The following is a 12,074-nucleotide window of genomic DNA, read 5'->3' on the forward strand; positions in this document are numbered from 1 at the left end:
CTTGGTATATGTTATGAGGATGAAAGCTGATCCAAAATTTGTTACGTGCATTGGGCTGTGGATATAAGTCGCAATTACAGAAATTGCGGGCTAAGCTTTCCACAGGTGCAGCTTGTCAATTGCAGTGTTAACCAATTCTTTTGTTTTCTACCATTCTTTGTCCCAAATAAACGCACCCTGGTTCAGACCAAGGCACCCGGGTCTCAGGTCTTTGCCACACATACTCAGCGTTGCCAGGAAAGGAAGTGGCATTAATGAGAACTTTTCCCAAACCTGCAGACCAGGCCTACATACTCTCGCTTTCCTCTCTCCCTTTCATTCATTCAAGATATAACCTTTTGAATTGACTGCAGATTAGAAACTGATATCCCTTGGCAGTGCTTCCTAGAGGCGAGGTTTCAGGTGAAACTCCTTGGATTCTTACGCAATTGCCTTATTTGCAGCTCTTCTTCCCACTCCCAAAAGAAAAAAATACCAAACCAAAAAAAAACCCTGCTTTTTTAAAAAAAAAGAGTCGTACCCTCTGGTGCACCCTCATTTAAAAATGGCCCGGACACTTCCCTGCGGAGTGGATTATTTCCGTCTCCACTGGGCGTGAGGGGTGAGGGGTGAAAAAGGATGCTGTCTGGGTGCCTCGGTGTGAGCGGTAGGAAAGCTGGACCATAGGCCCCAGCCTCTGGAAGCTGCGTTGCGAGACCCAGTCGGGAGGGCAGGGGTCTCTAGGGTGCCGAGGGCGGGCGCCAGCGCTCACCAATCACAGCGCGGCCCCGCCCTATAAATATCGCGCGCTGGCGCGACCCGCGTCTTACTGCCTCGTTGGGTCTAGCGGTTTAGTTATTTTTTCCTTACTTCCGCCATGTCCGAAGTTGCGCTCCCTGCTCCAGCTGCTTCCACTGCCCCCGAGAAACCTTCAGCTGGTAAGAAGGCGAAGAAGCCTGCAAAGGCTGCAGCGGCCGCCAAGAAAAAACCAGCAGGCCCTTCAGTTTCGGAGCTGATTGTGCAAGCCGTTTCCTCCTCCAAGGAGCGCAGCGGTGTATCCCTGGCCGCGCTGAAGAAGGCGCTGGCGGCTGCTGGCTACGATGTAGAAAAGAACAACAGCCGCATCAAGCTGGGTCTTAAGAGCCTAGTGAGCAAAGGCACCCTGGTACAGACCAAGGGCACCGGCGCTTCGGGTTCTTTCAAGCTCAACAAGAAAGTAGCCTCCGTGGATGCCAAGCCCAGCGCCACAAAGGTGGCAACGAAAACCAAGATAACAAGCGCTTCTAAGAAGCCCAAGAAGGCTACTGGGGCGGCTGTTGCCAAGAAAGGTGTCAAGACTCCAAAAAAGGCTAAAAAGCCTGTGTTGACAAAGAAGTCCTCAAAGAGTCCTAAGAAGCCTAAGGCTGTGAAGCCTAAAAAAGTAGCCAAGAGCCCTGCCAAAGCCAAGGCTGTGAAACCCAAAGGGGCCAAAGTGAAGGTAACCAAGCCAAAGACCGCTGCCAAGCCCAAGAAGGCAGCACCCAAGAAGAAGTAAGAGTTCTGGTTGGAAGCTGCTTCCAATAAACCAACGGCTCTTTTAAGAGCCACCAACTTATTTCAGGGAAAGAGCTTTATTACCACACAACTTTTTTTTTTTTTTTTTTTTGCCCTCATGCAAATACAATGTGTGCAAGCCACTCTTAGCTCTACATCAGAATCTTTTTGAGGCTAAGTTAAACTAACGCTGTGGGGTTAGAAGCTGGTGTTTTGGGCCTCAAACTATCTCCCTAGTCCCGTTTATAACCTGAAGCTTCCATTTGTAGTTGCATGTCAGAAACAAGCTGGGACATAGGTTCTTGGGCCATACTGCTCTCGCTAAGTTGGCTTTGGCTCTGAAATGCTTTTAAGGTGACCTTGGGAACGACGGTGATCCGCCGGCTGACCTGCGCTCAGATTGGTGTCTTCGAGTTCACCGGGTAGGCCTCGCAAGCCTCATGCTGCGCCATCGAGGCTCAGCCGACTTACCCGGGGACCATTTGTAGGTTGTCAGCTAGTTTCCCGCCAGGCTCAGGAGAACTTCGCTGACCTGGAATTTGAGAGCTAAAGCCCAAAAGCTCTTAGGGATTTCTCTGTTCCTGGAGTCGGAACTGCCCAGATTGAATCATATTTGAAATTTCCACTCTGTGCCTGCTGCTGCTAAATCGCTTCAGTCGTGTCCGATTCTGCGACCCCATAGACGGCAGCCCACCAGGCTCTCCAGTCCCTGGGATTCTCCAGGCAAGAACACTGGAGTAGGTTGCCATTTCCTTCTCCAATGCATGAAGGTGAAAAGTTAAAGTGAAGACGCTCAGTCATGTCTGATTCTTCATGACCCTGGTGGCTTAGAGGTTAAAGCGTCCGCCTGGAATGCGGGAAACCCGGGTTCGATCCCGGGATCGGGAAGATCCCCAATGGCACCCCACTCCAGTACTCTTGCCTGGAGAATCCCACGGAGGGAGGAGCCTGGTAGGCTACAGTCCATGGGGTTGCAAAGAGTCGGACACGACTGAGCGACTTCACTTCACTTTAGAAAGAGATTTGCAGCTAAAGGGGGCCTTCCTAAAGACAACAAGCTGATACTTCTAGAATTCAACTGAAACAAAGGTGATATTAAAATGTCAGGGTGCAGGACTTCAAGAGCACCTTCAAGAGGACGCCCAAAGGGATGTATTCACCTAGAACAAGGAGAGAAGAAATTATGGAATGAGGATCTTGTGTGTTCCCAGAGTTGTCCAGCAGAGGGAGGCCTCTGGCTGATGGCAGGCTGACAACAGAGAAGGTGGAAATTGGAGGCCTTTAATAAACAACATGTTCCCTACGTCTAAGTGACTAGAAACAGGGTTACCCATTAAAAAATTTTTTTTTACTAGGACAAAAAGAACTATATTTACTTTTTAATCAAATTTATTTAACATTTTCTATCAAATCCTAATTTAAAAAACTTTAAATGTGTTATTACACTTGTTTTCAGATAGGACACATTTAAGTTTCAACTGATTCGAAGGTTTGTAACTTAGACAGCATATTAAAAAGCAGAGACATCACTTTGCCTAGAATGGTCCATCTAGGCAAGGCTATGGTTTTTCCAGTAGTCATTTATGGATGTGAGAGTTGGACTATAAAGAAAGCTGAGCACCGAAGAATCGATGCTTTTGAACTGCGGTGTTGGAGAAGACTCTTGAGAGTTCTTTGAAATGCAAGGAGATACGACCAGTCCATCCTAAAGGAAATCAGTCCTGAATATACATTGGAAGGACTGATGTTGAAGCTGAAACTCCAATACTTTGGCCACCTGATGCGAAGAGCTGACTCATTTGAAAAGCCCCTGATGCTGGGAAAGATTGAAGGCGGAAGGAGAAAGGGACGACAGAGGATGAGACAGTTGCATGACATTACCAACTCAATGGACATGAGTGTGAGTAAACTCCAGGAGTTGGTGATAGACAGGGAGGCCTGGCGTGCTGCAGTCCATGGGGTCACAGAGGTGGACATGACTAAGCAACTGAAGTGAACATATAGTTTGGATTATTGCATGAATTACAAAGGTGATGGCTAGTAGAAAGCTTACTAATCATGTTTCTCTGTCTTCCAGCTATAAAACAAAACCCAGTTAAGGCCAAAACTTCATTATTTTATCTCCCATATTTCAGCAAGACATAATACATAAATCTCACTGCATGTTGGTGGAGTTCCTACCCATGGCTTTGGTTTTCTCTATAAAAAGGGCAAAAGTCCTGGGTAAAAGCAAGGTCTGATATGGTGGCAAAACAGAACTGAGGAGGGAGGAGAAATCTGTTTCCCAAGGCGGAGCATGGGGAGGGGATTGGCTCCCAAACCCAGCAGAAATTCCAGGAGAGACCTTCTCAAAAAGCAACCTTCATCGGAGAAGGCCTGAGCCCTGCAGGAAGGGATGCAGACAGAATTTCCTTCCCACACCTCATGGACCCACAGGCACTGTGTATGTACTGTGACGTATGTATCAGGGATGTCATCCTTTGATCCTGGGGTCCCAGTGGAGAGGATAACAAGCAGACTGTGGGGAGGATCATAACCAGGAGGTGACAATTTGGAAAGTAACCAGAAAGGAATAGGATGGGGATGTAAAGCTTCATCCAATTACCTGGTCTCAAGATTTCCAGAGAAATGGGTCTCAGTGGTCCCAGATGTTTCTGGGAGAACTCTGCCCAGTCATCATGCAACTTTCACCCTGCAACTGTATCACTCCCTACTTCCCTTGCTTTAGCTTTTATCTGTCCAAATAGTAATCATACAGTCATAGAGCTTTGGATATGGACGTTTAAAGCTCCTTAAAGACAATGCCTTCCAACCCTTCCTGCAGGAGATAAGAAAATACAACAAAATTAACTCATACAAGATGCCCAGATAGTTAATAGCAGCTAGTAAACACAGAATAACTATAAAATTTGACGTTTATAAGGTTTACATTATAATTTTTAAGCACTGCTTATTGTGTTTGCCTAATAACCACAGGGTACAATAATATTTGATGTGATCTGTTGCTCGCTCAATCATGTCCAACTCTTTGCAATCCCATGAATTGTAGCCCACCAGGCTCCTCTGTCCATTGGTATTCTCCAGGCAATAATACTGGAGTAGGTTGCAATTCCCTTCTCCGGGGGATCTTCTCGATCCAGGGATTGAACCTGAGTCTCCTGTACTTCAGGCAGATTTTTTACCATCTGAGCACAGGGGCCCTTACAATATTTATATATCTTATTATGTGTAACATAGACTTGTAGAAGGTGTATCTGTCACAACTCCATTCTTTGCTTAGGGCTCCAGGTGCATCATATTATGCACAGCTGCCTAAGGATTTATGCTTATGACATTTAAAAAAAAAATACAGAAGACATATGTGGATAAATATGGCAGGATGGGAGGGAGAGGCGGGAAAGGCAATGGGAAGGAGATGGGAGAGGGCAAACTGATAGGGGTGGGGACAACTCCAGAAGTATAGGAAGAGATTCCACACAACTAAAGCCCATGGGAGTCTGATGACATTAATGTGTAAATGGAATGAGTCCTAAGGCAATGGGGAGTGGTAGGGCCAAGGGGACACCAGAGAGCACATACATTCTGTACCCAACTACAAGGTATCTGTCCTCCTTCCCAGTCCCCTACCCCTCTATATACTACCAACTAGGCAAGTTCTCAATTCTTGGTAGAAGGCATAACCATTAAAGGTCTTAGACTAGAGAATCATTCACTCATTCAACAAATATTTATCTATTTATTTACCTATTTATTTATTGGCTTGCTGGATCTTAGTTCTCTGACCAGGGATCTAACCCAGGCCCACGGTAGTGAAAGCATAGAGTCCTAACCACTGGATCACTAGGGAATTCCCTCAACAAATATTTACTGTATATCTACTATGAACTAAGTACTGTAACAGGTACAAAGACAGACACTCTTATTCTCTATAAAACTTAATTTCTTCATTAGTAAAATATAGATGTTAATGCCTGATTTACCCATCATTCTAAGCCCAACCCTTTGCGACAGGAATAAGTAACCTAAAGTTTTTTTTTTTATCAATTTCTCTAAATAGTCCTTCTGGTCTCTGGTGGATGCTGGTATGCCCCAAAGACCCATCCTGATGCCAATGCTCACCTCTGCACCACTGCTCTGCATTTCTACAAGGTCTCCCTTACCCTGTGGAGTCTTACAGCTCTCAGCCTGCTCTCCTGGTCCTGATCTGCTTTGCCTTGCATATATATAAAGACCTTTTCCCTGGTGGCTCAGGCAGTAAAGAATCTGCCTGTAATGCAGGAGACCCAGGTTTGATCCCTGGATCAGGAAGATCCCCCAGAGAAGAGAATGGCTATCCACTCCAGTATTCTTGCCTGGAGAATTCCAATGGACAGAGGAGCCTGGCTGGCTACACTCCACGGGGTCACAAAGAGTCAGACATGACAGAGTAACTTTCATTTCACTTTCATGACCAAGATATTATGGGAAATCTAGAATTTTTCCTCAACCACACTGAGTGCTGGGAGAATAAAAGAAGATACAACTGGGACTTAAATGTGGGTATTAGAGAAGACTTCTCTCCAAATCCCTTGGGGGTGACTGTTCTCCAGTGGTGATGCAAAGGTAGCTCCTTCCAGTCTGTGGCTTGTCTCTCTTCAGGTCATGGCTCCAAGGATGCGCTGGGGACAGTCTCTGACCCATGGACTCTAAAGAGAAAAAAGATGGAGAACCGTAACTGGCAGTTCTGAAGGCGTACACACCACTTTTGCCTACCTTCTACAAACTAGTATTCAGTCATTCGACAAGAAGGGCCTAGCAGGAGTCTAACTTTAAATCCAGGAAGAAGAGGAAAGGGACTGTGCTTAACAAAAATTTAAAAAATCTCTGACACAGGTGCTTTGCTGATTCTCATTGTCTGGCTGTGACCCTTCTCCTCATCCTGCCACATCACAGAGACAAGCATCAATTGGTTGGTTTTGAGATATTAAGAAACTAATGGACCAGTGCAGCACCTCAAACACAGAGTCTACTGATAAAAAGATGTACAAGCCAAATGATTCTGATGATTATGAATCAGATCAATAATAAGAGGTAGTAGCTGAGGTAATTTTTATTTTGATCTTTATTTTTGATTTCATTGAAATCCTTTTTATACAGTAAACTACACATAATTTAAATGTACAGCTTGATGAGTTTTGACAAATGTACATTTGCATTTACCACCACCCTAATCAAGGCTTAAAATCGTCAAGATGTTAATTCTTTCCAAGTTGATATATAGCCCAGGGAATTGCCTACAAAGAGGCACAGGGGAACTAGCTAAGTTGATGGAAATGTTCTGTGTCTTGATTAAGGTGGTAACTACACATACTGGTCTATAAAACTCATTGACATATAATTAATACAGGTGCATTTTATTGTGTATAAGTTATCCTTCAATAAAGTTGATTTTTTATATTATTGGCTGGAATGGGGGTGACAATTATTTTTAGGATAATTAAGCACAATACAACATTAAGAATTGTATAATCAACTCATTATTATATATTAAAAAAGGGGATAAACAGTGGCATGATCAATTAAAATTTAAAACAACCTCTAAATTTTATTTTAGCCTATGGTTTTAAAAGCTGCCCTCCTTGAATGGCATTGAAACATGTATACTATCATGTAAGAATCGAATCACCAGTCTATGTCTGATGCAGGATACAGCATGCTTGGGGCTGGTGCATGGGGATGACCCAGAGGGATGTTGTGGGGAGGGAGGTGGGAGGGGGGTTCATGTTGGGATCGCATGTACACCCTTGGTGGATTCAGGTCAATGTATGTCGAAACCAATACAGTATTGTAAAGTAAAATAAAGTAAAAATTAAAATAAATAAATAAATAAATAAAAGCTGCCCTCCTTAACAAAAGCTACCCTTCAACTTTCCAAGTTCCATTATTCTGGTTGTTTCACATTGTCCTCATTTATCAGCTTATCTATCAAGGAAAAGCTATCAGATAAACTCATTCATGACTATGGGGATATAAACATGTTAAACTTTAGTGAACACTTTAATTTCAAAAGAAAATACTGGCTAGACAAAACTAAAAAGATCAATACTTAATGGTAAGACTACACTTACTGAAACAAGTAAATGGGAAGAGCTAGAGAACAGGCCCTTTCTAGATTCTCCCTTCTCTCCCTCTCCACCCCAGCACATACCCTGGGCCTTCATACAAATAGGATCTCCAATTCGAACCACCTGGTCTAAATTAGGGTTCCTGATGAGCAGCTAGAGTTAGCTCTCTCTAGAGTTAGTTGATCATTGTATCTGATTCTTTGCAACCCCACGGACTGTAGCCCACCAGGCTCCTCTATCCATGGGATACTCCAGGCAAGAATACTGGAGTGGAGTGGGTTGACATTCCCTTCTCCAGAGGATCTTCCTGACTCAGGGATTAAACCCAGGTCTCCTGTATTGCAGGCAGATTCTTTACCATCTGAGTCACCAGGGAAACCCTGAGGTTAAGGACTATGGTACTTGAATCCTAGGTGACATCATATTGATATATCCTATATATATCAATAGTACCTGGCAGAGTACCTGGCAGCACTTATTAAGAGTAACTGTTGGAATCTGAAAGTCTACCACTGGGCGTACTTTGGCCACCTCATGCGAAGAGTTGACTCATTGGAAAAGACTTTGATGCTGGGAGGGATTGGGGGCAGGAGAAGAAGGGGACTACCGAGGATGAGATGGCTGGATGGCATCACTGACTCGATGAACGCGAGCCTGAGTGAACTCCGGGAGTTGGTGATGGACAGGGAGGCTTGGCGTGCTGCGATTCATGGGGTCGCAAAGAGTTGGACATGACTGAGCGACTGAACTGAACTGAAGTGAACCACTGGGAGGGTGAAAAGGTAAACTGGATGGGAGGGAGGAGAGGAAGAGATGCACACACCTGAGGGAGGAGCACTAGGATTAGATAGGATTTAGAAAAATTAGACATACAGCAACAAGAAAAGGTCTTACTACACATATGTTGAAAGGTCTTTGGGAAACATCTTAGAAATAGCATGAGATCACTGTAGCAGAGTCTGCCAATTCTCCACACTGTGGAAGTATACAACCTAAATGTTCTTCAACAGAGGGACACGGGAGCACATTATGATTTATTCTTTCAGTGGGGTGGACTACACTGTGTGCGTCTACATAGATAAAATCAATACCACGTGGGGAAAAAAAGCAAGGGACAGAAGTTAAGGTCAGTGCAGCAAGACAGCATTTAATATTGCTTTAGTGAAAGTGAAAGTCACTCAATCGTGTGACTCTTTGCGACCCCATGGACTTCCGTGGAATTCTCCAGGCCAGAATACTGGAGTGGGCAGCCTTTTCCTTCTCGAGAGGATCTTCACAACCCAGGGATCGAACCCAGGTCTCCCGAATTGTAGGCAGATTCTTTACCAGCTGAGTCACAAGGGAACACCCAAGGACACCAGGGAGTGCTGGATATTGCTTTGCTTGACCTTAAAAATTCATGGAAATTATGTCATATCCATCTAATCTTAGGGAAAATACTTTTTGATATTTTTAACAAAAGCAGTTACTGGGAGAATAGAACCTATCTTCAGAAGCATGGATACCCCTAAGAGAGATAGGTGGTGTTCTTCCCTCAGCGTGTCACCTTTTTATTTCTCTAAAAACAATCTGAAGCAGTAAGTCAAATGTTAGCTTTTACAAATCTGGGGGTTGGATACTCAGATTTCCACTACTTATTTTTTGTACTTTTCTATTTGAAGTCTTTCACAGGAAAACAAAACAAAACAGTAACTACAAAGCGCGGCTAGAAGGAACTGCAGGTTCATGCACTCCACACCAGCCTCACCCTCGCCCTCCTGCCACCCAACCCTAGGACTGTCTTTACTCACCCTGCCTCTTTTCTGGCTGGCAGACCTGGGGTTTCCATCTTCGTCACCTGAAGAGTCCACCTGGATCAGCTCCTTTCCCAGAGTTCTCGCTCTCAGAAATGAAAAAAGAATCAGCAGAGATCCCCAAGATGCTTGCTGCATTCCAGCCTCAGACCCTCACTTGGACCAGGGACGCGGAGTGAACTCTCAGGTGAAAGGATACTGGGTCTGCGCCAAGAATGCTGGCCAATCAGAGAAGCCGAGAAACAAGTTATGCATGGGGTACACGTAGGGCTTGTAAAGGCAGTAGCAGGGGGAGCGGGGGCGGTAACGGTACTCGCGGCGGCAGGGGCGGGGCCAGCTTTGTGGGCGGGGCTTCTGCGGTGAGCGAAGGTCGGGACCCCACTCGGCGCGCGGGCCCTGGCTCTGAGCTGCGTTGCTTACAGCTGGTGACGCTGGAATCCGGCCTCGCGAGATTTCCTTGCCTTAGGTATGTGGCGGACGCGACTCGGTGGATCTGTCTTCACAGCGGCGGCTGACTTGCTGCTCTCTGCGCGCGCGTCTCGTGAACAACCGAATTTCGGGTGTAAGAATCACAAATGAGGAAAGACGAGTCTCGTCCTTACCAACAAACAAAACATGAAAAACAGCTTTTTAAGAAATAAACTCGTGACCTTGTCCTTTCAGAACTTACCTGAAATACGTCACGGACAATGACAGGGAAAGGATATGCAACTTAAACCCCCCTCCTCTCCTCATCCTCATAGAACAGCCCCCACCAGTTCGCGGAATTCGCGGAGTCCTGGACTCCATACAGCGCCGGCCACCAGAAAATGTGAAACGGAGGCCGCAGCGAAAGGGCAACCCCCACGGGTCCTCTGCCCGCCCTGCTTTAGCTGTGGGGGGAGGACACACATGGCCCGAGTTGGGGCGAGACCTTGAACCCCTCCTTCCTCCCAGGACCCGCATCTGGAGAGAAATGACAGTGCTCCGTGGATTTGGGGGAAGTGGTGAAGTCATCTGTGGCTCATCTGGGGGTATGGTGGGCCTGCGTAAGGCCAAAGAAGTGATGCCTGACCACACCCCCAGGGGAGAAGACTCTTCCGTGTTACCTGCAGAATCTCAGAATGTCAGACCTCTGCCTGAGCTCCCCTCCGTTATATCTACATCCGTTTTTAATTTGGGGCACACCAGGCTTCCCTAAATTATTTAAAATATCTCTAGGAATTTGCTTCAACGGTTGAGAACCACATAAGTGGGCTGAGTCCCACACAGTAGTGAATGTTCTTTGTCGATCTCTCGAGTTAATATTTTTGAAGCAGCGGAAGGCCCAGAGAAATAATTGAATTACCCAGGATGCCACAAAGATTAAGTGATGGCGGCCCAAGAATTCCTCTTCAGCAAGTCTTAAAAGTATGAAAGGGCTTTGCAATCATTATATAAAAAACAAAAACGCCTGTCTATTTTGTTGTATAGCTAGTGCTTTGTGCCTGAGCATTTCTCACTACAACCTGGGATTATTGCCCACTATTACACTTGAGGAGGTGGAGACCCAGAGAGGTAGTGTCACTTGTTCATTAAAATCAGAAATTGGACTGGACCCTAGGAAACTGGATCATTTTATTTTTAAACTTTACCTAATATCTTTAATGGATCCAGGATGTCCAGCAAACTAAAGCAGGAATTCAGGAGTGTCATCAAGATTGAAAAAAAAAGAAAAAATTCAGTCCCATCCTCAGAGAATTTAGGTCTTGGAGAAAAGGGACAGATGGCTAAGATAAAACACATTGGAAGGAGAGGGAGCTTTGAAGATTGGAGGCCCTGCCTGTGGACTACAGTGTTGAGGCAACACCTAGTTCTTGGAACATCACAGATTGGATCGTTTTTACTTGGAAAAAATGGGGAAATCAGGATAAACTCAAAGAGAGGAGATTAGCATAGTCGATGGTCCACAAGGTCATTAATATTCTAATCAAGCACCTTCTTGAACAACAATCACTTTGTCTTCCTTATTCCTGGTGAAGAAGGGACGATTTGGGGTGAAGTGCCTAGGTGTGGAGCTTCCTGCGTTTTCAATCCCTGCTGCTGCATAAACACTTGTTCCCTCCCTGCTGCTGCTGCTGCTGCTGCTAAGTCGCTTCAGTCGTGTCCGACTCTGTGCGACCCCATAGACGGCAGCCTAAAGAACACTGGAGTGGGTTGCCATTTCCTTCTCCAATGCATGAAAGTGAAAAGTGAAAGTGAAGTCGCTCAGTCGTGTCTGACTCTTTGCGACCCCATGGACTGCAGCCTACCAGGCTCCTCCATCCATGGGATTTTCCAGGCAAGAGTACTGGAGTGGGGTGCCATCGCCTTCTCCGTGTTCCCTCCCTGAGAGTCCCAAAAAACTAGTGCAGAGATTCCACTTCAGGCTGGTAGTGTGCGTGAGCAAGGTTGAGAGAGAAGGATGTGAGGATCAGTTCTCACAGAATCCGAGGCACTGAGGCTGTTTGTGTGGATGAAGAAAGTGTAATTACTGACAGCACTGAGAGCTCTAATAAATCTTGTTTGTGGAAAGAAACAGGCACTGGGTCTGTTGAGGGCTAGGGACTCAGAATGTCTCTGTATCTCTGTCCATCCTTAATTTAGATTTTGAGACTATGCATCAAGTTTCTTAGGATAAATTGCAAAAATGTCCCAAATTTATCTT

At 45.5% G+C, this 12,074-nt stretch overlaps 1 protein-coding gene across 1 annotated transcript; it reads left to right on the plus strand.

Moving 5' to 3' along the window:
* The first annotated feature begins 856 nt into the window (after positions 1–856).
* On the plus strand, positions 857–1,513 carry H1-1 (H1.1 linker histone, cluster member). Its single transcript, XM_068960743.1, has one exon. The coding sequence runs from the start codon at positions 857–859 to the stop codon at positions 1,511–1,513; it is 657 nt and encodes a 218-aa protein (XP_068816844.1).
* The last annotated feature ends 10,561 nt before the right edge of the window (positions 1,514–12,074 follow it).

This window comes from Capricornis sumatraensis, chromosome 22 (assembly GCF_032405125.1).
Source record: "Capricornis sumatraensis isolate serow.1 chromosome 22, serow.2, whole genome shotgun sequence".
Classification (NCBI taxonomy): Eukaryota; Metazoa; Chordata; class Mammalia; order Artiodactyla; family Bovidae; genus Capricornis; species Capricornis sumatraensis.

Excerpts from the sequence above, each read along its gene's own strand:
- H1-1 (XM_068960743.1), top strand. The coding sequence starts at position 857 with ATGTCCGAAGTTGCGCTCCCTGCTCCAGCTGCTTCCACTGCCCCCGAG.